The sequence below is a fragment of the Peromyscus leucopus genome, chromosome 8a (assembly GCF_004664715.2).
Source record: "Peromyscus leucopus breed LL Stock chromosome 8a, UCI_PerLeu_2.1, whole genome shotgun sequence".
NCBI classification, from domain to species: Eukaryota; Metazoa; Chordata; class Mammalia; order Rodentia; family Cricetidae; genus Peromyscus; species Peromyscus leucopus.
In genome coordinates this window covers 55,104,240-55,131,470 of record NC_051085.1, presented here as the reverse complement: position 1 = coordinate 55,131,470, position 27,231 = coordinate 55,104,240, and the positions used below count along the sequence as shown (strand labels likewise).

Here is a 27,231-nt window from a genome sequence, read left to right as displayed (position 1 = left end):
GGGCACTGAGGGCCATGTGATGGGCAGCACGTGCTCCCTTGGTCCTGTAATTTGCTGTTTCCTGAAAACAGTTTACTTCCCACAAGCCCAGAGTTTTTGATGATTCCTATTTTTTATTTGTAGCCATTTTATTTTAAACTAAAACATCAACGAGAGGACTGGAAACATTTAAAGGAGCATTTACAATTGTTTATGAATTAAAATTATATCTAAGCTTTCGGGTTTTCTTGGCTGTAAGGAAGCAGGCCTCCTGGTCCTTCTGCCCAATGCATACTGCAGACATTCCCAATGGCCTCTTGGAATCACCTGGAGATGTTCAGCAGCCCATAGACTCCTCACCTAGGCAATTCTGACTTAATTACCTCAATTCAGACTTATCTGTTTGGCCCTGCAAGTTAAACACGTCAGTGGCACTCGCTGATGAATGGTTTTGTGAAAGTGTTCCGGAAGGTGGGTATCTGTGTCACATCTGCAGCCATAGAGAGGAAGCAGAAGCCCTGTCCCCAGGCTCAGGGACCCCGAGGAGGAGAACAGAGCAGCCCAGGTCTCTAAGCCAGCAGGCGCTTTCCTTCTAGAGCTGCAGAGACTCAGTGCAGACCACATCCCACACCTCTGCCACCCTCCTGACACCGTCCTAGGCGCTTGTCCCAAGTGTGGTGCCTCTGACTGCACCCAACAGTCAGGCTCCTCGCGGGGCTGAGTCACGAGACACGTGGAGGTGAAGGAAGCGCGGCCCTTGAAAAGATGCCGTGTGCTGGGCTCGAGATGGAAAGGCACATCTGGTGGGTGGTCTAGCCACGATGTCCACTCCACTTAGATAAAGGAGGAGGGAGGGCTGACCAGAACCTCCCTGTCATTTCTGGTGAAGGGCCTATTTTGGACAGATGTAAAAACAGAGCCGAAGCAGGAAACACATCCCAGATGAAAGGAAGGTTGGCCCGTCGCCAAGTGGCAGTGGGGAGGATGTGGTGTCCCACAGCAGGCTCCCTCTGCAGACCGCCAGGCCCCTGGCCGCACAGCACCCCGGCTGAAAGCAGCAGCGTGGTGACGGCAGCTCCTGCTTTGCTAGGAAAGTCTTCTTGGGGAAGTGTTGGCGAGACTTGTCTACGAGACTCAGTTTCCCAAAACGCCCTCAATTTCACAGTCTTGGGTTTGAGTGTTGTGATGCAGTCTCTGCCCGGCGGCTCTGAGGCCTGCTGGAACCAGTGGCTTCCCAAGACCCGAAGAATGGTTCTCAAAGAAGAGAGCTCCCCAGTCAGGCGCCGTTGTTCTCAATTGTCTTTAAAGTGGTTAAGAATTTTAAATTTAAAAATTTAAAAAGAACCTGGGTGGAATGTTCTGCAGATGCCTCTTAGGTCCATGATGTCATTTAACCTTAATATTTCCTTTTTTTTTTTTTTTTGGTCTGGATGACCTATCCACTGATAAAAGTGAGTTACTGAAGTCACCTGCTGTTTCTGTGTTGGGGTTAATCTGAGGGTCTATGCTTAACAGTGTTTGTTTGAAGTATTTGTATGAAGTTGGGTACAACCAAGTTTGGTGCGTATGTTTAGTACTGTAATGCCCTCTTGGTGGACATCACACGGTGACCTTGATTTTTTCTGATTAGTTTTGGCTTCTAATTGTCAGGTATTAGAATAGCAACACTTAGCCAGATGGGTGCATTTAATCCCAGCACTCAGGAGACAGAGGCAGGCAGATCTCTGAGTTCAAGGCCAGCCTGGTCTACAGAGGGAGTTACAGGACAGCCAGGGCTACACGGAGAAACCCTTCCTTGAAAAACCAAAGGAAAACATAATAGCAACACTTGCTTGTTCCCTTGTCCTATTAGTTTGGAATACTCTTTTCCATTCTTTTACTCTAGGGTGCTGTCTATCCGTGAAGGTGAGGTTTATTTCTGTAGACAACAACAACAACATGGCTCCTAATACAGTAAGCTAGCTTGCATTTCTTTTGGATGAGGAATTGAAGTTACTACTATTCGAGGCCACTATTAAAAGATGTGTATTAATTATGGCCCTTCTATGGTGTGGTGTCTGTTGTCTTAGGCCTACTTTCCTAACAACTGTGCAAGCACCGTTTGTTCTTCACGCGGAGCCTCCTGGGTGTGCTCATCCTCCTACTTGGCAGTAGGGTCTCCTTCCAGGATTCTCTGTAGGATTGGCTTGGTGGTCATAAATTCCTTTAACCTGTTTTTGTTGTGGAGTGTTTTTCTTTCTCCTTCAATGATGACAGACAGTTTTGCAGGGCATAGTAAGTAGTCTGGGCTGGCGTTTGCAGTCTCTTAGAACTTGAAATAGATCGTTCCAAAGCCTCGTGGCTTTTAAAGTTTCTATTGAGAAGTCAGTCGTCACACTCAGCCCTAAACGGGACATGTATGCCACCCCCTCTAAGGCACAGGGGACACCCTAGAGGGAAGCCAGAAAGAATGGAGGCGCTTGGGATGGGGGCAGGGCTGTGAGCCACTCTCTTCTGAGCATGGCAGAGCCATCACAATCGTGTAGTCACAGAAGCCACAGTTGCCTACACCAGGCCTACACAAGCCTGTGCCTTTTAACCAGCAGTCGGCGGGCGGGGGGGGGTCGGGGGAGGCTCACTGGGCCCCACCCTCTCTGCTGAACTGTTGGCTACTAATGGATTCAGGGGGAGGCTGAGTCCTCGTCTCCAGCCGTGGTCCCAATGCCGAGCCCACCAGCTCCATTGGCTACTGCCAAACCTACTGTCACATAGATGGTCCTGGTCAAACTCGGTGGGTCACAGCAAAAGAACATAATAACCATGAGACAGAGACTAAGGGAAGCAGGTGCCAACAGAGGAAGACAAGGGACAGTAAGGGGCAAGAGGTGTGTGTGTGTGTGTGTGTGTGTGTGTGTGTGTGTGTCCACGTGCATGCACACCTGTGTGAAACTGTCGAGTTTAATTAGTAAAAGCAAGAGAAGACAAATCTGGACAGTTCTAAAGAGACCCGTGTGGTGAAGGAAGCAGCCCCCAGGCTGACAGTGAACATGGTGGGATGCAGCACGGCTCAGAGCCCAGGAGCTCATCCGATGCTAGTCCTCCATCACTCTGCTCTGCCCCAGGAGAGACGGGCCCCACTGACAGACACTGAGCCATGCCGGGACAACCCCAGCTCTCCTGGGACGCCCTTAGCCCTGAAGCTCCAGTCATCCTATGGCTGGAATGAGAGGCCCTGATCTTCCAGTGGAACTCTGGCACTGGCCTTGGAAATACCTGAACTCACCCATCCAAAAGGGATATGAGGAGGGGACGTAGATCTCCAAACACGGTTGCCTGAGAATCTGCTGGGCCATACACTCTGGGAATAAAGAGAGTGCCACATTAGTGTAAGCGGCAGAGAACTACTGCTGTGCAAAACACGGAAACCTGGGGAGAATAATTCCTGCGACTTCCCCTACGGAATGTGACAGACGAGTCCTATGAGAGCTACTGTCTACTGCTTTTCAAGCTGGCAAGGGTCAAGGGAGAGCAAAGGTCAGCCATTCACACTGTATCTGAGTGGAAGGAGAGCAGGGGTTGGGAGGAGGGCAGACCCTTGGAAACAGACAGATCTTTAGCGGACTCTTCTACCCTGTGCCCTTGCCTTGTGACTGGGAGGACTGCCAGGGCCCATGACAGCTCTGTGGGAGCTCTGTCCGTCCTGTTCCCTCTACAACAGTGGTTCTTAACCTGTGAGTCACGATCCCTTGGGTTTCAAACGGTCTTTTCACAGGGGTCGCCTAAGATCATCAGAAAATGCAGATATTTGCATTATGGTTCATAACAGTAACAAGATTACAGTTATGGAGTAGCAACAAAAATAATGTGATGGTTGGAGGTCACCACAACATTAGGCCCTTCGTTGGAGGTTGAGAACCACTGCTCTAGAGGGCTCTTGACTGGTGACCCCATCCTCTGACTCACTTGCCGGCTGGTCCTGAGTGGCAGGCTGGGAGAACCTGCATATCTCCAGCTATGACCCCACCAAGCCTCAGCTATGGGGGGAGAAGAGTCCTCAGCGGGGCAGTAAGCAGAACCTAAGCACGTGGGTCCCATCTGTCGTATCTTGCCTGGGAGATGCCATTACACTGAGCTGTGGAAGCCTCTGGTACAAAGCCCCACGGTGAGTCACTGTCACATCCTGACAAAACACTTGCTACCAAAACTGGGTGACTAGGGTGAGATTTTCACCTGGAATACTAAATTGCGGCTCATCTGTGAACACAGACATGGGAACTGGGAGACAACCCCACATCTTCCTAGGCCCTACTGAGTTGGTATATCTGGACACTGAACCCAGCTCTACACTTCCCCTTGAGACATTCTTACCTTTCAAAACTGTACGTCTTCTCAGCGGGAGGGCGGCCAGGAAGAGCACACCTCACCAGGACGGTTTCCTAATAGAGGACAGAGCAGCCAGGGCAGACTCGGGCAGGCCTGCGTTAGTCACGCAGGGCCAAGGCTGGAGAGCCCTGCCCCAGGCAGCTCCCGCCGCTGCTTGCCTTTGTCGGCAGCTCTCCCTGGAACACACAGCTCGCTCTGGTGACAGACTGGGCTTGGCTGCTCAGGGACAGGGCTATGTAATTTAAGAGATGATTTAAGAGAGGGTCTATGTAGCCCAAGCTAGTCTCAAACCTCTGGCAATCTTCCTGCCTCTGCCTCCTCAGGCCTCACTGAGCTGTTTCCTCACTTACAGCCTATGAAGAGATGGTTACGGAATAACCTATGAGGGGAAAAGGGTCGGCATACAAGACTGACTGTCTGACCCAAGTTCAATCCTTGGGTCCCGCATGAAGGTGGAAAGAGAAAACTATGCAGAGTTGTGTACACATGCATACTACCCATAAAAACAAGGCTCTTAAAGGAAAAAAATATATATTATATATGGAAGTATATGTCCATATCCATGTGAAAAGTCATGCCTGTTTTAGGAGGAGAGCTGCAAGCTACAGGACCAACCGCTCTTCACTCTAGGCGGTCATGTGTCCTTCTCTATGGCTAAATGCTCCAAGAAGGCAGCTGGAATACAGTGTGTTCCATCCAGTCACCGATGGCTCCCTGACCCCACCCCCTCCAACACACACACACACACACACACACTGACATCAGCAGGCACTCGGCACAGTCAGGGCAACACCACAGGCATCCCATCCACGCAGTGCGGTGGATTACAGAACACCGTCAAACGATGGCAGACAAAGCTTTGATTCAACCAGCAGAGTACCTGGACTTGGTCTCTCCTGCCTGTGCTCCCAAACCTCCCCATTCACAACATGAAATGTCCGTTATTCACATACACCAGTGACTTCTGCTGGCTATTTATTTAAACAGTTTTCTTTTGTCCTAGTGTTCACACCCTGGTCCCCTGCAGTACAGTGCTTGTCTGGGTGGGAATCACTTAGTGTGGGATCCTTTTCCCAACTGGGCCATGGTAGTCTCTGGGCTCACCTACAAGGAGGCGCGCGCGCACGCGCGCGCGCGCACACACACACACACACACACACACACACACACACACACACACAGTTTATCATCTATTTCTGAGGCATGTTTTGTGATCTGGGACTTGAGCCCAGGGACTCACACATGTTAGGCAAGCAGAGACACATAAGGCCCATTCTCTGATCTTTATGACTATTTTCTCATTGTATCCAGTTCCTAGAATATCTTTAAAAGCATGTAGGGCATAGACCTGCCATGAAATCTCAGAGCTAAATCCGAATCTCAGGTCACTCACATAGAGTGCAGTAGGAGGTACATGAACTTCAGGACTGTTCACCACTCTCGCTGCCTCCACCTTAGCCATGGTCAGGCTTAGAGCAGAGTTCTTAGCTGGAGGGTACCTGGGCATCTCACAGCAGAGAGTGGATGCTCCATGCTCCAGCAGAACAGCAGGTCTGAGGTGGGACTGTCAGGTAACTTCACCAGGGGCCGTCCCCACAGCAGGAAGTGGCCCTCCCGTCCATGTTGGGGAAGCAATATCTAGAGAGTCCCTGTAGGGGCAGGCAGGATCCCTTTACTCTGGCAGATATCCTGCGTGACATAAGGAATGTAGGTAGATATGCAATCACATGACCACATTCCTTTCTGAGGCAGAGACACTTGAGAAGGCTGGCCAAGGAGTTACAGCCGGAGACAGCAAGGAAAAGGCAATTTGAGTGTGGTCAGTGTGGGCCCTGTACTGACCTCTGAATAGCTGCTTACGTTAATGAAGAAATCTTAGCAAAATTACCCAGCGTGAGAGCAAAGTCCCCAAGAAGCTCAGCTAAAACTAACCAATGACTTTTTAAGAACAGCTACGAGGAGATTATACTCGTGTAAATACGGTCAACTAAAGCAAGATGCTGTCTGTAGACAAAGGGATAACCTTTAAGTAAGGCCCTCAACAACACACAGATCCAAAGATGTGGTGATGAGCTCGGCTCCATCCTAGTGCCCCTGAACCCCAGGGCAGTGGCAGGAGCAGGTGTGATGTTAGCACAAAGGTTACATCAGGACCAGGACCTGGGAATATGTGAGGGGTGTATCGCAGCTGGAGTAAGGGGGTTATGAGAGGCAAGTGGTTGGGGAAGGAGATGGACCAGCTGACCTCGGGGAGGCCCTCCCCTCATTCCCTGTCAGGTTCAGAACATGTTGGTGACTGTTATATGTAGGGGGTTTTATAGCTTATACGTGCTCCTGGAATCCCAGTTTCTGAGGTGTGTGCTCGGGTCCCATAGTCACTGGACAGCTTCTCTGTGTCCCATCAGCTACGAAGCATGGTCTGCAAACAGTGGCAACCAGCCTCCTCTTCCTCCACGTTCAAGCTCCCGGGACTGTTGTTAATTGGACACACAGGTTCTCTTGCTGCCCCAGCTTATCAGGTTTGATTCGCCTTCTCTCTGGGCTTCCCCTGTAGAGAGGGTACCACCCTCTGTACTGGTGGGCTGCTCCTCTCACGCCAGCTCTCGTTCCCGGATTAGAAACAGGATGCCCCTCAAGTCTACCTTCCGCTCTGTCATCTGTCGACTTGGGGGACACTAAGTCTACCTTCTGCTCTGTCACCTGTCATCTTGGGGGACACTAAGTCTACCTTCCGCTCTGTCATCTGTAGACTTGGGGACACTAAGTCTACCTTCCGCTCTGTCATCTGTCGACTTGGGGACACTAAGTCTACCTTCCGCTCTGTCATCTGTAGACTTGGGGACACTAAGTCTACCTTCCGCTCTGTCATCTGCCGACTTGGGGGACACTAAGTCTACCTTCCGCTCTGTCATCTGCCGACTTGGGGGACACTAAGTCTACCTTCCACTCTGTCATCTGTAGACTTGGGGGACACTAAGTCTACCTTCTGCTCTGTCATCTGTAGACTTGGGGGACACTACTTGCACAACAGCTGATGCTGAGTGCCAGACGGCACTGCCTACTGGGGAACAGACACGGTCTGGGGGTCACAGTGATGGTAAGCGACCGGTAACTTCAGGTCACCTACATACTATCTCTATGTAGAGATGAAAAGTAGCATACCTTCTCAACCATACTTTCTCAACTCTCTCAGTCCACACAGTATGCTGTGCTGTTTACTTTTAGGGACGGACAAGGATACACAGGGCTGACCCCTGGAAAAGCCCCGGGCCCCATGAACCACATTAGCAGCAGCCTTTGATTGCAGGTGCCTCCCAGGGACAGAACATGCCTTCAGCTCCCTTTCATACCTTAGAAGCTTAGCTGGGTGAGGTCTTGCCTTGAGGAAATCTGGCCTCTTATTAATGATGCTGATCTCCTTAACAATTTCAGCTCTCTTCTAACATAAGCATTGGCTATAATATTAAACTTGCCAGTGTCCTTTTTATCTCCAAACTATACATTTTGTATTTCTTTCTGTACCATTTGCTCTTTTTCATTAAAGACCTGTTAAGAGGAATCACTAATCATCACATAACAGAGTCAATATTGGGCTCTCCTGAAATCTCCATCACCAAATAAATTAGTCCGTTACTTTTAAATTTAGCCTCAGGTAAGTTCTTAGGACAAGGGCAGAAAGTAGCCAGATTTTTGCAAAAACCATCACAGAAAAGGTCTTTAGCCCAGTTGCTAAAACTATTGTTCCCCTCTGAATCCCCTTGCCTCGGCTTCCACAGTCTGCGTGGCTCTTGGCACTACTGGCTTCCAAGCTCCTACTAGGACGGCCCACTGAACTCTGCTTACAGTGCTCAATCTCTTCTAGTTCAAAGTTCCAAAGTCTTATACCCTCTTCAAAAAACAAAACAGGGCACCAGCATGACCAGGTGTTACAGCAATAGTCCACTCCTTCATATCAACACCTGTATTAGTTACTTTTCTATGACGGTCATAAGACACCACGACCAAAGCAACCTATAAAACAGAGAGTTTATAGGGGCTGAAGTTCCATGATAGCAAGTCATGATGGAAGGAGCAGGAAGCTGAGGACTCACATCTTGAATCGAAAACACAAAGCAGAGAGAGAGAGAGAGAGAGAGAAAACTGGGAAAGGTGCAAGGCTTTGAAACCACAAAGCACCCCCCAAGGACATTCTTCCTCCAGCAAGGTCACACCTCCTAAATCTACCCAAAGAGAGTCACCAGCTGGGGACCAAGTATTCGAATGCCCAAAACTATGTAAGATAGCTTATTCTACATGTCATAGGAGTTCAGGAATTCAAGTGGGTAGCAGGGAGAACCACCACTGCAGGTCCACTGGTGTTGCTACAAAGCCAACAAGCTGTTCTCCCGAGTCTTTCAAGTAAGAAGATGTGGATCAAATGAAAAGTGTAAACAAGCAAACCTTAGGCTCTCCAGAACAAGGGCAGCCATGTGAATCTGGTCTTACTTACAGGGTAAGTCCAGAGGTGCTGGACACTGAGATCACAGGAGGCGCCAACATAAACTCTTCAGGCCTCAGGGATAAAAATACCATGAAAGCCAAGAAAGGCAAGGTCATGAACCAACCATTCACTCACTCAGCAGATAAGATTACATGTAGTCCTAATACGCAGACCTACTTATTAAACAGTTTGCATTCTGCTGATATCTCTTAAACACAATCCAAAATGCTACAATCAAAAGAAATGTTATCTTATTTTGTTGAGTTAGACTTGAAAACACTAAGCCCTCTGAACGTGGTGAGGGGAATTTTGACAGGGCTCAGGAAGGTCTGCTAAGGGGTGATAGAATAAAGAGGCAACACAACCTCACTTCCCCACCAGCTGGCAGAAATCTGCTCAAGGATGTGTTTTCTCAGTGGATATTCCTGAGGGTTGACCAGAAGGCTGCAGACTGGAAAGGCTAGACTAGGTGCTGTTTATAGTCACTGGTACTCTGAGAGCTTACCTAAGGATGAGAGGGCTAGCAACTTGAGGGTGAAATGTCTTTGTGTGTGTGTGTGTGTGTGTGTGTGTGTGTGTGTGTGTGTGTGTGTGTGTATGTGTGTGTGTATGTGTGTTGGGGGGGGGGTGTCGTTTTGTTTTGTTGGTTTTTTTGAGACAGAGTCTCACTATGTAGCTCTGGCTGTCCTAGAACTCACCATGTAGTCCAGGCTGGTCTGGAACTCACAGAGATCTACCTACCTCTGCCTCCCAAGGGGTGAGATTAATGATGTGTCCCACTATAGCCAGCTGTGGGATGTCATTAAATCCCAAAACCTGAAGATTCTGAAGGTCTCCTTTTGCTTGTCTTAGCAATGCTAGTGCTTGGGGCATCACAGTGTGCATGGGGGACAGAACAAAATATACTTTGGGGGCCAGAGAGAGGGATCAGAGGTCAAAGGAGCTTGCTTCCAAGACTGACCATCTGAGTTCTATCCCTGGCACCCATGTCAAGCTGGAAGGAGAGAAACAACTCCTCTAAGTTGTCCACTGATGTCTACATATGTCACATATACATCTACAGCAAATAAATGGCTTTAAAGAAAAAAAATTAAAGATCTTAAAAGTGTTTATTTCCAGAGGCTCTGTTAATTTTTGAAAACAACTATAGTCATTCTTTACCTTTTGTAAAAAAAAAAAAAAAAGCTGGGTGGTAACATCGGCACACGCCTTTAATCCCAGCATTCAGGAGGCAGAGGCAGGTGGATCTGAGTTCAAGGCCAGTCTGGTCTACAAAGTGAGTTCCAGGAAAACAAGGACGAAACAGTTTATCTGTCTCAAAAAACAAAAAAGTAAGGCCATCAAATGATTAAAACTATTTCCAGTGTTTGATCACTAGGGGCTACTTACATCATCAACAGCATGGGCCACTTCTCCAGGGGTGTTGCTGTAGAGATAAGACAGCGGTTATAAGAACACCATTGGGTGCAGCTTCTTCCTCAGCTCCTGACACCCAAACTCTGTGCACTGGCAATCTTCTCATGCCTGCTGCTCTGTGTCTACACTCTGCTTTCCTGATGCTCTGTTCTAAAACCTCTGCCACACATCCCACCTTCTCCTTCTTTACCTTTCATTTTATATCCCACCTCCTGCACGCGTTCTGAGGGTGGGTCAGCTCTGGGCTAGGATCCATGCAATATGCGACTATCACCCACACACATACCAGTTTTAAGGCAAGAGTGATAAGAAAAGCAATGCCAGACTGTGTGCCCACAGGAGCTCCAATGCCTATAAGAATCAGGAACCTACAGCACTCAGGAGGCAGAGCCAGGTGGATCTCTGTGAGTTCAAGGCCAGCCTGGTCTACAGAGCAAGATCTAGGACAGGCACCAAAGCTACACAGAGAAACACTGTCTCAGAAAAAAATAATAAAATAAAAAATCAGGAACCTGGAAAAAAAAAAAAGCAGTATGTTTCAAAACAAAAATTGAAGAAGAATAAGCAACAAGAGTGTCCATGGATATTTTGCCACCTCAGAAGGGGCCTTTGAGGGAGATGAACAACCTAGTGACCACCTAGCCATACTGGGAACGTCTGCATCTGAACTCTTCGGCATTTCATCTGGAGTGCGGGATGCAGTGGGGGTGACTGAGAAAGCAATCATTATTGCCTGAGTTTGCACTCATTTAGACCAAGGATTTGGGGATGACTGCTATACCCTGCAGATGGGAACAGATCAACAGTGTAACAGAAGCAAGCCCATGAGTAGGATTGAAGGGCATGTTCAGGAAAGCTCACTGCTCTTCAGAACTAAGTCTTACAGGACCTGCTCTTGTGCAGCTGCCCCTGTGGACAAATGACCACGGCTACTGGTGTGAAAGCATCTTATTGCACCATGGCTAGCAGAATGGAAGACTTAAAGATTTGAAAAGAAAACATCTCTGCCACCACTAAAAACAGACAGTATTTGGGGCTTGGCAATATTGCTCAATGGTTAAGAGCACTTCAAGATGTGAGTCTGGATCCTAGCACCCATACAACAAGCCAGGCACGGTCTTGCATATCTCTAACGAGTTAGGGGTGGAGACAGGAAAGTGTGTGGGGCTCACTGGCAGCCAACCTAGATGAAAATTCAAGCTCCAAGTTCAGGGAGAGACACTGCCTCAAAAGAATAAAGTGAAGAATGATAGAATGATAGAAGAAGATGCCCGGTATCTCCTGTAACCTTGTGTATGCACCTACGCAAACATGTACACATATAAAACACACACACACACACACACACACACCCCAGAGATGGCATGTGTCATACTAGGAGTATGTAATATAAACAGAAAAGTCTCAGCTAGGCCTCTCAGAAGAGTAAAACTGTTATGGAATGGGACAACGGGATCCAAAGCATGGAGCAGGCCTGGGAGTCAACACCCACTGCAGATCCCAGGGAGACCAGCCTAGCCCAGAGGTAGGGAAGATAGAGTTGAAAGGGGAAGGAGGCAGAGGCAGGGGTCTGGGTCTTCTTAGGAGCATGGGCCATGTCCTGTTGAGCTTAGTGGTCAAGTACTCACTGTAGCTTCCCACTATCGCCACCAAGACTTCCTGTAAGTCAGAAGTAGCAGCCATCACAACTTGACATGCCTTAGCACTGATGAGAGGTCTCTAGAGGAAGGAAGGATGAAGGGATGCCCCCTTTGGTTTAACCTAAAGGGGAAGGCTGGGTGGGGTGAGACCCTGCGACTGGACAGGACAGAGACTTAGCCCAATAGACATGCTTCTGCAGACATTCTGGCCACATTCAAACCTGGTCCCATTGGGCCTGCCCTGCATCGTCAACAAGGGGCACCACCCCAAAAGACAGCTCCCCCTAGGCACCAGGAGCTGCTCCAGGGTCTGTAATTCCAGCCACTATCCTAAGTCTTTCTCTTCAAATGCGTCCCCAACCCGAGCCACACACAGACAGGAAGTAAATTACCAGTTCTGTGAAGCCGAACCATCCAACTCTTTATCAAATGACAGAAAGGGGCGGATGCGACAGTGGACTCGGATGTTTCCTTTCAGCTCCTACAACAACAAAGAGCTTTCAACACCACGGAGGCTGGCTCAGCAGCTGAAGGCCCCCACCTCTGAAATTCCCCACAGGGCAGCCAGCTCAGTGCTACTCAGAGTTTTTGTATTCAACTTTAACAGATTTGTTCCTTAAGCAGCAACAAATATCCATTTCCTGGTATCTTGGGCTAAATTCTCTCAGGCATTTTAGGAGGAATTTCAAGAATTTGACTTGGGGCTGGAATCCCAAATTTCCACGGGGTCATCCAGATGACGGCATGGAGATTTACTGCCCAGAGGAAAACAAAGTGGAAGTGAGCTCTGCTCAGAGCAGGAAGGCCGGTGTCCTCCAGGTCACAGGAGCCGACGAACGCAGGATTTACGTTGTTTTGTGGATACTGTCAACACAGGATCCAGTGCTGTAAAACTGTGTTCCATTTCTGCCAAGCTGGTCTTAAACACAGCTGACCTTCGGAGCTCGCTGCTCAGGCGGCGGCACCTGTGCCCCAGACCTGAGTGACAAGGCCTCCCCACTGCGGTCACCTGGGGGATTGCCTGGAAGCAGCCCATCCATCTTCTACAAGGTACCAGAAAGCACCCTGAGCTCAGTTATGATGCCTCCAGCCATCATTTTCTCTATCCATTCACTCAGTTCGGTCCCAATGCTCTCCTGAGGTGGCTGGGGCCACTGCACAGAGACTGGGATTGAGGCCCAGCAGGCCTCCGGTCAGCACAACCCTTAGAGCCTTCTTGCCAGCTCTGACTCACATAGCTGACTTGGGCTGGCGACAACCAGTCAGGCCCAACAGACCTGGCAAGCAGGTATCCTGTAACCAAATGCCTCTGGATGTCCTTCAGACAGCCTTGGTTCTGCCCCGCTCAGACTACAGAAGAACCCTCAGAAAAGTGCAAGGACCATTAGCACACCAGTAAGCATGCAGGTGAACTGGGGTAGGACAGCTCACACGGCAAAGCAGCCCTGGAATGCTTCCACAAAGTAGGACTGGGATGTGGGCAAGTGATAGACCAGGGAGAGGAGGTGGGACCCAACAGACCCATCTACTTGCAGAGTATAGGTGCCAGCCTTAGAAACAGAAGGGATCTTCGCCACTCTAGGAAGGGGGTAGGGAGGATGGGATGGTCAACACGTGGACAGAGGAGTCCAGCATTCAAGATGTTACAACTAAAGCTGAGACTGTCTCTGCCTAAGACGACTTCTGATTGGTTTAATAAAGAGCTGAATGGCCAATAGCTAGGCAGGAGAGACTAGGTGGGACTTCCAGGGGGAGAGAGGAATCTGAGCCACTGGGCATTTTGCCAGCAAGACACAGAGGTAGTCAGACATACAGAAGAGAGGTAAAGAGCCATGTGGCAGAGTGTAGATGAATATAAATGGTTAATTTAAGTCTTAAGAGCTAGTTGTAAACAAACCTAAGCTAAGGCCAAGCTTTTACAATTAAGAAGTCTCCATGTCATTATTTGGGAGCTGGTGGTTATGGTGATATTTTATTTGTGCTGAAATGTGATTTTATTTGTATGTTAATAAATAAAGTTGCCTGCGGGTCAGAGATAATAGCAAGCCATAGCAGAAACCAGGCGGTGGTAGCACATGCCCTTAATCCGATCACATGGCAGGCAAAGTATGTGTGTTCAAGGATACAGTCAGCATGGAGACACACACCTTTAATATCAATACCAACCATAGAGACCTGGAGGTCTGTATAGACAGGCAGTGACAAGGAGGTCTTGTGGTTGGGTTTACAACCAATGAGAAGGCAGAACAGAAAATCAATAAAAAGACAGACACACAAGAAGTAGGTCTCTTGCTCAGGGGAAGGACGGCAGCGGGTGATAAGAAGGCCGTCTTGGTCTCAGCTCTTAGCTACTGCTCTGACCTCTTGGGCTTTTAACTGCATTTGGCTCTGTGTTTCTTATTTAATAAGACCGTTACATCTACAGGTGGTACAAAGAAAGTCTGGCTACAATAGCTATTCAAACATGATCCTTGCTGTCAGAACCTGTCTGGGTTCAGGGTGCATCATTGCTGTGGGGACTCTATGCTCTTCAGCATCTATCAACCACACCTGTCTGGCTCTCTGTATCTAAAGCAGGCTCAGTCCATCAACACTGCCTGATCCTTTTCAATTTTCTATCATCCTAGGCTGTGGGAAGTTTGCCTTTTATATGCCAAAGGCATCAGAAAATTGAGGATACACAAAGCCATGGCAGAGCCTAGTGGATGTTTGTGAACAATGAGGAGAGACCTCTACACACAGCCAGGATCCTGGAGGTGGGGTTTTCAGCTCTCTTCTCTCAAGAGCTTTCCAGCTGGGTACTGAGGAGACCAGTCGGTGGTACACTTCAGCCAGCCGGTCAGCACATTTGGAACCTGTCTGTTTGCATGCCATGCAATACTTCCCCAAAAGCTTGCAATCAGGCCATCTGCATCTACCCAGGTCTTTAGTACCTGGAGAGAAGTGGGAATGCCATGTTCTCATGAGCTCTTGTTGGGTTCTCCAGGGAGGGGGACTTTTTCCTTTAGAACCAGCAGTGCTGAGATTAAAATGTGTGTGTGTGTGTGTGTGTGTGTGTGTGTGTGTGTGTGTATGCACGTGCATGCGCACTTGTTTTTTGTTGTTGTTTTGATCTGCTTTTCTTTTTTAAGAGAAAGAGAACATGAAATTGTGTAGGTAGGGAGATAGGAAGGACCTGGGAGGGTTTGGGGAAGGGGAAAAACATGGTAGGAAATATGGAAAAAAATTTCAATTAAAAAAAAGTTTAAAAGAGAAAATTCCCTAAAATGCTTTAGTCAGTGCTGGTTACACTGAGAGTACCCAGAAACCACCCTCTACGAGTACCCAGAAACCACCCTCTACGAGTACCCAGAAACCACCCTCTAGGGTCTGCTCCGAGCACTGAAACAGGTAAGCAAACGATGCCCAAGGACATCTTTGTGAAATGAGTAAGCAGGGTTCACAGACACCGGGCAAATACACCATGGAAGCCATGTCTGTGAGAAGCAAGTTGGCCGAATGAACTGTAGGCCTTAGCTGCTCACGTTAGTGTGTGGAGGCCTGAGTTTGAACTTCTGGTCTTTCAAGTGACCTTAGGTCTTATGCTCTTGGGAAGGCAAGAGACCCTTGGAGCCTCCTTTGTGGTTGAGAAAATCAGTGCGAGGATCTGAGGGAGGAACGTGCTTGCAAGGCCTGAGACCCTGAGGTTCTGGGTTTTTATATCCTGAAAAATCCCCCCCTACCCATCTCTGTCCACATCACACATCAGTTAACTGTCGGTTTCTGATGTTTTGATGTGGTCGTATCACCTACCTATAGTGACCACAGCCACTGGTGCCTCTCAACCCCAGTACTGTGATGACCCCTCTCCCTCTGTATCATTGCCTCCTGGCTGAGCAGAGTGGCCAGTGGCTTCTGGGTGGAGAGGATGCTTGATCCTAACTGACAGTTGGTGGCTGGCTCGCTCTCACTTCCTCTGCCCGACCTTGGGCTGTGACTCCTGCCCTCAAGCCTTACTCTTGGATTCTAGCAATGCTGGCCCACTGTGGCTCAGGTGTGGCCTCCCAGTCATCCCTGGGTACGTTCTGAGTTGCTGAACCTCTGCGCTGGCAAGGCAGGCACTCACCACCAGGCTGTTATGGAGCGCTCTCCTCCTCTGCTGTTCCAGGCGGAAGCGTGAATCCAGCTCCTGCAAGCACCGCTGTAGACATGCAGCCTCTGACTGACAAGCTGCAGGGACACATCACCCCGGGTTACAGCCCAGTTCTCATGAGGAGACCCTGCAGTCTCCTGTCCAAGGAAGGTTTGAGTCATAAGGAGGTTGGCAGGATAGGCCACAGTGGGTTCTCCAACTGAGGTTCTGGGTGCTCAGTGCTCATGTTAACTAACCATCTCGAAGGAGTCCTGGCTCTAAGGACCACCCACTGTGGGCTGAAATGTGCCCAGCCCTGGAGCTTGCTCAAGTATCAAAGGTTTCCACGAGGCCCCCTCTGTGTGGGACAAGGCCACATGGCAGAAGTTGGGCTGACTTCTGGATCTTACTGTACATCTGAGACCCAACGTTTTCTCTGTCCCACCAGGATGACTCCATCTTTTACAGGTAGAGCCATATTGCTTCACACAGACACCTGGTGCCTGTCTCAGACACAGCAAAGGTGAGAACCCCTACTCTGAGGAATCTACACGGAGTCCCTCTAGGTTGGCTGATGGCTAGGCTCTCTTCTTCCTTGGCCTATAACATGAACTGCTGCTGCCTGCTTTCCTGTCAGTTATGGAACAGGCTGATTGAACAAAGGATGCTGGTTGGGACCTGTATCTTGAGAAGAATTGAAGGGGACATGCTGTCTTGGTTGACTAGGACCTCCTGAGACTGACCTCCCTCCCCCAAACCTGGAAAGACGAGAAACAGTCTGGGATACCCTCCTGGCTGCATTTCATAGGCACATGATGCACAGCACCCCTGTGGGTAGTGGGGAGTGTTCATGGCTACAAAACCATCGTACACATCAGCATTTCCCAGGGAAAAGCCACAGCTGCTCCGCTCTCCAGTCTTCCCTTTAGTCTGTTATAATTTGTCCTCACTTCTGGGAAAGATGATTGACTCTTCCCATGCAGCATGCAAGTGAAGACCCTACACATGCATCCTATACACACACTACACATACTACCCATGCACACAGACCACACACATGCTACATGTATTCATCACACAAGCAGACACAGGCGTCATACACATGAGCATATGTACACAACTACATATATCATTGCTGCGGGCCGCAGGAATATCATAAGAACTCAGCTGGTTATGGCAAAGTCACTACCTGGAGGAATCAGGGAATTTCTCCAGGGGAAGCCAAATCCCAAGGAGTTTTTGGTGTTACTTGGCTTGTTATATATCAGTTGTATTCTGTTATGAAAATCATGTGTGCCTTCATAGCTTTCCCAATTGACTTTTCCCTAAGAAGGGCTAACAGTGTGGACTGATCACTCTCTGGACATACACATTCCAGGTATTTGGAGAACTGCCTTAGGAAAGGCTTTCTCTGGAATCAGATTCTCCCTTGGCCACTTTCAAGGACTAGCAGTAATAACAGTCCACATGCAAGTCTCCTGATTGGAGACAAATTCCATAAGGAGACACCGCCTAGGCCAGGTGGACGTTAAGTAATAGCTTTACACAATTCAGCTCGGACCCTCCTTTCTTACAGCCTTACTAACTTTATAGACCGCTAACTCCTTACCTAACCACTTCTAGGAATATTTAGATAACCTTCTGTGCTAACAGCTATGCTGAGCCAGAACTCCCAGTTCAAGCCTCCCTGTAATTATCATTATTGGTAGCATCCGGCCATGTCCATCCCCAGATGGAGGAAAGTACTTTATCAGAGATACCTCTATACTCTCTAAGAACAGACTTAAGCATCCAGGCTACCTGTTTGAGAAGGCCTGGCAGATGTGCCAATTAAGCCTTACTTCCTCCTTTCCCAAACCTTACCTCCAGTTCCAGATCTCCCTTTAACTATCACCAGAGGCATCTAGCTGTACACAGGTTGCCTAGCGACTGAGCACACTTTCCCCCACCCTGCAGAAAAACGGCAGATAGCTTGAACAGATAGGAACACAGGAAAAAAAGACAGTTTTATTTTCTCCCATTGACCTAGCAACTTATAGATTCTTAACACTTTCTAAGATTATAGTTGAGCACATAAGAGCCCTCTTCTTAGATATTACCTGAATTTAGCCTTTAGTTAATCCATTTCCCCATTGGTCACTTCCCTTTGGGGTTGCAAATGATAATTAACGGTTATTGCCTCCCTATGTGATTCTTATCACCCCTCCATTTAACCCTGGAAGCCTGGTTTTGCACTGCTAAGGGAATACTGCTTGTAAGTATATATATATATATATATATATACCAGGACTCCCAGAGAGGACAGAGAGAAAAAAGAGAATGGAAGAACTAGATGGGTAAGAACTTGAGAGGAACGAACTGAGATGGGGAAGAACTAGATTGAAGGGCTAGAAGACAGGACAAGAGGAACGAGATGGAAGATGAGGAAGAGCCAGATGGGGAAGAACAAGATGAGGAAGAGCCAGATGAGAGAGGAGGAGACGGGAGAGGAGCTGATAGAGGAAAGAACTAGATAGATGAGAACCTAGAAGGGACAGAACTAGATGAAGGAATTAAGATAGAACCTAGAGGAGACAGTAGACAAATATAGAGAAATCAGGCAAGGAAGGAGCTAGGCATGAGAGCAGAATAGAAGCTGTGTAGAGAGAGAACTATCACAGAATAATAATAAAGTGTATGAACTAAGGAGTTTTGTGTATATAGATTCATTTCTTTTCATCAAAGATTAATTATCAGCTGGTTGTAGATTCTTCCCGGTCCCTGGGAGGGGACTATCGAGGGGCTGGACCCCCATAGTCCTCAGTATATCATTACATCATACATACAACCACACACATGAATATGTCATAAACCACATGTATACACATAATTACACACACATATGCCACACACATGTGCACATGTGTACAAACATACCATTCACACATATACATGCACACCTACAAAAGCCTCAGGAACCTCCAGGAGGTTACTGAACTAAACTGAACTGAACTGAACTGTACTATGGAGATGGGAGTGAAATCCTAGGGCAATCATTACCTACAATGAAACATTAACCTAACCCCAAAGCAGTAAATGGCTGCAAGCTTGGGTGCACCTCTTTTGAAATAACAGCATGATGACCAGCTTCCCTTAGGGCTTGTCACAGGTGTGGACCACATGACCCTGGATAGTACATGGGGCTCTCGCACACACAGTACTGTGGGAGGGAGATGGGCAGGACTCCTGGAAATGACAGCTGAACTGTAGAACACAACACTTCACCTCCTATTTTGGAGGAAATCTGACCTGGGAGGCTCATGGCCCTGAACATCAAAGTTAAGGAGATGTTATGTGGGAGTCAGAGGGGAAGAGGGGGTCTTGTAGCAAGGTGAGCTACTGGGGAGGTGGGCAGACCCCCCAACACTGGAGGGGGGCATTCCATCACGGTGTGAGCGGCACAGCATTCATTACTGCCATCACATTAGGTATACGCCAGGAGTAGAAAGACATGGGGCTGGGTCCCAGGCGGGTCACTGTTCAGAGAGGCTTCTCCTGTGTGTCCTTGGCCATACTCTCACCTCGAAGAGCCTCGCTGCTCGGCTGTACCCCCTGCACGGCAGCCATTATGTCAGAGAGGCAGTTCTGGTACTCGTCCTGATGGCTTTGTAAGAGCACCAGAAAAGAACTCCGCAGTTCCTTGACGTCTTGTTGAAGTTTCTGCGTGATGAAAACACAGCACAACCGATCATGCCATTATCAGCCACTACAGTCTAACTGTACAGCCAATCACAAAAGCCCCATGGAACAGGAAAGTGGCCCACTACCTGCAATCCTGCAGCAACCTGGTGTGAACTAGGGGCATGTGAAGTATTGGTTCTTCGTCAAATGTGCAAGGTGAGTGTTTGCCACACACGAGCCCAGGTTCCCTTTATTAGTTCTTCTTTGTTTGTTTTGTTTTTTTGAGACTGAGTTTCTTTGTGTAACAGCCCTGGCTATCCTGGAACTCATTCTGTAGGATAGGCTGGCCTTGAACTCACAGAGATCTGCCTGCCTCTGCCTCCCAAGTGCTGGGTGGGATTAAAGGTGTGTGTTACCACCGCCCAGCCCTCTTCAGAATTTCTAACTCAATAGTTCTGGGGTTAGTGCTTTGAGAGCAGCTCATGATTTCATGTAGTCCACATTATTAAGATTATTATTATTATTAAGATCCTTAGGAAAACAGAAGACCAGGTTATACGATCAGTTTCTGTAGTACAGCTGCTCACTGTGTAATCATAGACATCTTCTGACCCGTTTAATATCCTAGTGGTTTTGGTGGCACACTCGGGCTCTGTTAAGCAAGAGCAGAGCTCTGATGGGCTGTCCAGACCAACTTCTGGAGGTTTCATTACCATGAGCGCAGGCCAGTAAGAAGAAATCACCATACCCATGTGCGTGACAGAGTTCCAGGAAAGCCTGCATCAGAGTTTTCAGGGAACTTTGGGAACAATGCAGCTAATATCCTGTGCGTCACACATTCCCCCTGTCCAACTCCAGCAATTATCCCAGGACTTTCAGCATGATGACTTGACAATGAATAGATGAAAGGATGTGGCATGGTTTAGTATTTACTCTCAGTAACACATCAGAATGTTACTTGAGCTTAAACATATGGTTTTTGTCTTTTTAAGTTATGAATAATGGAGAGTCCTCCATGCACAGAAACATTTTAATAAAAATGGCAAAGCTAAGCTGAATCAAGGTATTTTTATTATATAGAACACAGATAGTTATGCAGCTTATTCAAAGGTAGGCCGATTTTACTAGGGTGGGGGAGAATTTACAATGAGTTCTACATTAATCTATTCTGAATGAACACAGTTTAAGCCTTCATGGCATGTTAATCCTGTTTGCAGATGGTGCTTACATTGTTTTAATGAGTTTGGTTTTTTGTTTTGTTTTTTTCCTGTTTCCCACCCTGGTCACATTGTTTTTAACATAAGGTAGAACAATGTTTTTAATCAATGGCATAAAAATATCTACCACAATCTCACGTTGGAGACTTGCCAAACACACTAAGTGAGATACCTGTTTTCCTGGCGTTTCCTCTAGAAGCCCCCGACAGCCTAAGGACTGCTCGATATGATGTAGGGGATGGGATGCCTATGTTATTACAAGTATTTCTACCATTAAACTATAAAAAAACAACCACTGTGAGGGCTGGAGAAATGGCCCAGCAGTTAAGGAGCACTTGGGGGTCAATTCCCAGCACTCCCATGGCAGTTCCTAACTGTCTGGAACTCCAGTCTCAGGAGATAAGATGCCCTCTTTTGCCCTGAGGGCAACTGCATGCATACGGTGCACAGACATGCATGTGGTGCACAGACATGCATGTGGGCAAAACACCCACAGACATAAAACAACAACAGCTGCGACTCCGGAGACTCAGTTTCCACGGCTGCTATCTCAGGCCATTTGTCTACTGGCCAAAGACTACTTATGTCTCATTTTTGCTCAGATGCCAATAAATGCTTTGGGCTTTCTGTTACTGAGCGTTGGAAAGCTGAACCTGTCTGAGTGCCCCCGGGGTGAGCCTCTTCAGACAGGGAAGAGGCAAGGGGGCTCTCCTAAGCCCCACACCGCTCAACATTCCACGCGTGAATGGTGATTTTGGCAACGCTGAGGTCACTTCTACCCTAGTCAGGCAGCCAAGCTGGAGGAAGGCTGCGTGAATGCTTCCCTGCTGACACTGCCTCGTTCTGAGCAGAGCATAGGGCCAGGCCTCACGGCTGCTCCTGTTCATCCTTTCCTGGTACTGTGTAGAAAGAGAGAAAATACAATGAAGTTTTAAAACCTTGAAAACCCAGCAGGTACCCTCCCCCCAAGGAAAGAAAGTTATTGATTGTTCGTGATACATATTACACAGGATGAGAGCCGCCAGTGGAGCTCACACTACAGTGGGAGAGTCAGAGCAGGAATCCTAGAAGTATGGACAGTTCAAGGTTCGGAGTCTTCGGGCTAGGTCTGAAGGCACTGGCCAGGTAGAAGGCACAGGCAGAGCCCAAATCAAGGCTGTGAGTGACAGACCTCAGAAGAGACAGATGACAGATAGGACAGGAAGGGGGTGCAAAACCTGCACAGCCGCCAGGGACCTGTGCATTCACTCTCGGGCAGGGCCAAACCTGGGACGGGCTCTCAACAGCCAGGCTTTTCAGCACACAGTTTCCAAAGATCTTTCTGGATTTTGGGGGGAGTACTGGGGGAGGTAACAGGAAGTACTCCCTATGGAATGCAAGGGGGACAGAGAAAGCATCCAGGCTCCAGGACAAGGCCATTGGCAGGACAGCAGAGGTGCTGGCAGGGTGGGCCGGAGTTCTGCACTGGTTTCCACAGTGCAGTAGACGGGCCCCGAACGAACAAGGTGATGACTGTGGGGTTTGCCTCATTTTGTTGCTTTCCTGTGTGGTTTTTTTTTTTGGGGGGTGGGGGGGGGGGGGGGGGTGGCGTCTATCCTTACACTGTCTTTATAAGCAGTGGATGCTGGCAGGTCCAGCCTCTCAGAGACACCAGCCACACATCTCACAGTGAACCACACTTGTGTTCACATCGAGCCAAGAGCTCACATCACACAGTACTGTGACCTAATGTCAAGGTGAAGAGCTCACAGGTCAGTGCTCAGTTCTCAGGCAGATGCACCCTCACTTTTTAGGACAGAAAAGGAAGCAGAGTCTCTGATGTGCTCCTGCGATGGAGACAGTGTCTGAGCTCCTATGGGAGGATCCTGCCCAATACAGACTTCTAGTTTCTGGCTCAGTCCCTGGTTGACCCTGAGAGCAGATAAGCTCCCTCAAAAAGGGTGGGTGAGGGCGGAGGCTGCCCCTGAGGATGCCCAGCAACTTGTAGACAGATCGAAGGGCTGTGGCTGGGTCAGACTGCCTGCCAGATCAGTGTGGAACTGTTCCTAAGTAAAAGGGCTCTAGGGGAAACTGAGAAAGGGGCCTTAGGAACAAGCTTCTGCAGCTTGGTTAGGAGCTACTGCAGAGCACAGGGGCCCTCCAAGATTCATGCTGACAAACAATGTCCACTGTGTGTGTGTGTGTGTGGGGGGATGGAATCCTGAGGACTCTACCCTCATAAATGGACAAGACTAGAGAGCTATTTGCTCATCCACTCCAACCACATGAGGACATCTAGACAGTATCAATTAGAGAAATGAGCTGGCCACAGATATCAAACCTGCAGTGTCTTAATCCTGGGACTCCAAAACTGAAAGTAACAAATGCTCTTTGTAAATTATAGAATCTCTGGTATTTTGTTATAGCAACATAAAAAGATTGCAGCAGACGTGTATCCGTACATGTACTAAACACAGAATTGTACAACTTAATATGGGTGAATTCATGATGCATAAATTAAACAACAGCCACTAAGAAACAGCTGCTGGGTGTATCATTAATGAATTATTCATTAAATACTTGTGAGCACCAAGATAAATAATTTAGAATTCATCCCCGTTCCAGTGTAGGATGACATGCTAAGTGTCAACTGAAGAGTGCCTTCCACCTCACTGAATGGGACAAAAGAGGGGATGAAAGTCCTCTCCCTGTGCATCTTTTCCAAGTACAGCAGCTGACTCCAAACAGCCACTGTGCTTGGTCTATCAGCTACAAGACACATTACAATGTTACCTCTGCCAATTTCAGGTGCAGAATAGCATTTTCTGTTTCCAGTTCAGCTATTCTTTCTTCTTTGACCTACAACCAAGGATTCAAAAGGAAAACCCATCAACACAGCACTTGCTCGGTCATACTGATATACTGTGAATGAACAAGAAAGAGTAGAAACAGTCTCAGCAAAGAACTACAGGGAAGGTCAAGTGTGAGATTGCTCAGACTCCTCCAATTACTGCAGAGACAAGACAAGCCCACCCCGGTAAGGGCTGGCCTGCTATCCCACCCACACCCCATGGTTCTGGGCCCTCCCTACCGAGGAGGTCCTGATACTGCCAGCAGCAGCCCCATGGACTTATCTAGGAATGCAAAACTCCAGATTCTCTATCCTTTGGTCAGAAAGGTACCAGAGAGCATTGCTGGGAAGTGAAGAGTTTACAAAGGAAGCCATACAGTCAGTCCACCTTCAAAAAACAAAAACAGCCGGGCGGTGGTGGCACACACCTTTAATGCCAGCACTTGAGAGACAGAGGCAGGCGGATCTCTGTGAGTTCAAGGCCAGTCTGGTCTACAGAGTGAGTTCCAGGATAGCCAGGACTATATAAAGAGACTCTGTCTTGGGGGGCGGGGGGGATACATATACATACACATATGGCGTGTGCGTGCGTGCGTGTGTGATGTGGGTAGTCTTGGAGGGTCAGAAGAGAAAGCATTATGTGAGGATGGGAAGGTTGGGGAATGGATGTTGGACTGTGGAAGGAAGCTAGAGCACAGACTGCTAGGATTTTACAAGCCAAAGAAATGGGCACATATTTAACTCCCATGCATGACTGGTCCAGGTGCAGTCATCTTATGGGGACTCGGTGTCCCAGCTATGGATGCATCATTCCTGGAAACTCGGTTCATCCTGCTGAACATAGTCTTTTGAATTAAAGGTCAGTACCCTGCTGGTGCTCCAGTCTCCTCAGAGAATAAATTAAGTCCTTCCTTCTAGGGATCCTATCATTCCTGCAAGGGATTCAGTCTTTCCTGCAGGAGATTCAGTCCTTCCTTTCATGGATCTAGTCATTTTTGCTAAAGATTCAGTCCCTCTTGCAGGGACTTTAGTCTCCAGATAGGGATGCAGTTCCTCCTGTTAAGAGAATTACTCTCTAAATTGGCTCACAAAAAAAAAGCTGTAATCACTGTAATTGTAATTGTAATCTGTAATTCTAAACTCTGATTGTATAAATCCGAAACCTAGGAGTTATACAGTGTTGTTAAAATTTCTTCAGTTCATTATGAAAAATCTCTGGAATATTTTGATGAAATTTACTTAATTCCTAGATCTCAAACTATAATAGTAGCTGCAGTTGTAAGTCTGGTATGTGTTTGGTCAAATTTATTTCAGAATATCCTGATTTTTTGGGCGGGGGTACTGTACATGGAACGTTTTCCTAATTTTACTTGGGTTCATTGCTAGAACACAGAGATGCCATTTATTTCTGTAGATGGATGCTATATTCTTCAGTCTTATATAACTTACTTTTTAATGTAAAAGGTTTTAGCAGATTCTTCAGGATCATAGCTATAATAGGGTTCCATCTGCCAGTGGACTGCCTCTTTCTTCCTTTCTGATGCAATGCCTTTTCCTTCACTTTCCTCCCGAAACGCTCAAGTTACACCACTAGAACAATGCTGTACAGCAGTGCCAGAAGGATGGCTCCCCATGGTCCTGGGATACAAGCATTTCTGAAGTCTGGTCCAATTAGAACGGGACTTAGAAAAAAGTCTGTGAGGACAACCTTTCAGGGTTGCTCTGACCCTAGAAAGTTCTCCTTTGCTAGGCCATGGCGTAACCTGTGGCTTGCTATGTTACACCCCCACCCCCCAACTCCATGGGTGAAGTATTAAGTCCCAGTAGGTATCTCAGCAGGTAACATTTGAAGACAGTGCCTACAAAGTGATTGATTCAAAGAAGCCTTGGAGGGTGGGTTCCTCTGCAGTTTCATTGGTGTCCTTCTGAATGCAGCCCCGGAGCCACAGGCTCTTCAGGGGTGCACAGGGAAGACCCCAGGACACCATGGGGAAGCAGCCACCTGCAAACCAAGGAAAGACTTGAGGACAAATCTCTGGCCGGAGACTTCCAGCCTCGAGCCCACAGAAACCTCTGCACAGTTCTGGAGGCAGCCTGCGAAGACTGAAATGTGCATCCTTGGTGTGCCCTCGAGCCTGCAACTCACTGCTGCAAGCCCATCTCTCCTGTGGGAGCTGCAATCTACCCTCATTCATGGATCGTCTCCTGAGAAAGTCTTGAGCCAGCTCTGCTCTCAGTGAAGTGCCCTCCTCTAAGCTTTCAGCCTGCCTTTAGCTTATCATGAAGCCTGGGATCCACAACTGAGGTGGGGGGAAAAACCAGATCTTTAACTTCTTGGCTTGCGTGGGACATCCACTCTGCTCATGTGGGACTGGGTGACAGGAGCCCTCACACTCACCTCAACCCAGTGTTGGATTTGGTGAGAAGTACTGAGATGTGTCCCTCACGGTGAGATAAAGTGGTCCTGAGTTGGGTGCTGAGGCACACAGCCCCAGGGTGAAGCTTCTGCATAGCTGAGCTGGGGCTTGGAAGCAGACAGAAACGTGCTGCCCTCAAGAATTCAGCAATTTTTGCTGGGACAAATGCTTCCTCCTTCAATGTGCACTCTTAGGCAAATTTGCAACGATCTGAAATGCTGTCTGTGTCTCACCAGTTTTCCCCGGAACTCACCTACAGAGCTCGTTGTCGTCTACCCTGGAAGCCTTGTTCTTCAAGGCGCAAGTCATACAGTCGGCTGTCTCTCTGGCCGGGAACCACGGCCTGCTACAAATGGTCACATTTCTTTGGTTTTGGTTTTTCCAGACAGGGTTTCTCTGTGTAGCCCTGGCTCTGCTGGAACTTGTTCTATAGACCAGGCTGGACTTGAACTCAGAAATCCACCTGCCTCTGCCTCCCAAATGCTGGTATTAAAGGCGTGTGCCACCACTGTGCAGCAAACTGTCACTTCTAAAATGCAGATCAGACCATGTCTTCCCTCCAATAACTTCACTTCTGAAGTGTCTCCATGACTGGTAGAACTACATCTTTAGGTGTCCGTCAAGAGCCTGTGTGGCCTACGTTTCTGGTCCCTCAGCCTCTATGTTGCTTCCAGCATACCACCAGGGCCTGGCTGGTCACACATCACTCTCCACAGAGACCTCTGTCTTCTAAGCCTTCGGGTTCCACTGTGCAACAGGAGCTTCCGGTCCCTACAGCCCACCCATGTACTCGACTTTTGTGGGGTCGATTGTAGATCTTGTAAGGTTCGGGATCCCTGCTGGGTATGGTATTTACATTTTTATTTACTTTATCAATCTCTTGGTTCTGCTGTGTGCTCTAAGAGGGCAACGGTTAGGATTATACAATTACTGTTGGTTAACACAAAGATTTCAGCAGAGCTGAGGAGGGTGCCCGGTGAGGAGACCCCCGAGGTGGGCTGAAGGGACCGGTGAGCGGTCAGGGATACCTCAAGTGGGAGTTGAAGGAAGGAGCCTTACGGGCAGTTGGGACAAAACAGGTCAACCATCCTTACTTAGGTCCTGGATGCTGAAAACCAG

At 48.2% G+C, this 27,231-nt stretch overlaps 1 protein-coding gene across 4 annotated transcripts in view; it reads right to left on the bottom strand.

The window, feature by feature from the left end:
* Kif25 (kinesin family member 25) overlaps window positions 1–27,231 on the bottom strand; it is a 37,791-nt gene that overhangs the window by 9,568 nt on the left and 992 nt on the right. Inside the window, exons 2-9 of one of the 4 annotated variants that reach the window (XM_037200528.1) lie at window positions 23,638–23,703; window positions 21,645–21,764; window positions 19,549–19,687; window positions 15,983–16,086; window positions 12,270–12,358; window positions 10,211–10,247; window positions 4,327–4,394; window positions 3,242–3,316 (exon numbers count right to left, since the gene is read on the bottom strand). In XM_037200528.1, coding sequence (XP_037056423.1) covers window positions 3,242–3,316; window positions 4,327–4,394; window positions 10,211–10,247; window positions 12,270–12,358; window positions 15,983–16,086; window positions 19,549–19,687; window positions 21,645–21,764; window positions 23,638–23,703 — 698 coding nt within the window. Of the gene's footprint in view, window positions 1–3,241; window positions 3,317–4,326; window positions 4,395–10,210; window positions 10,248–12,269; window positions 12,359–15,982; window positions 16,087–19,548; window positions 19,688–21,644; window positions 21,765–23,637; window positions 23,704–27,231 lie in introns of those variants that run through there. The other 3 variants (XM_037200529.1, XM_037200530.1, XM_028866607.2) reach the window with 3 other exon arrangements.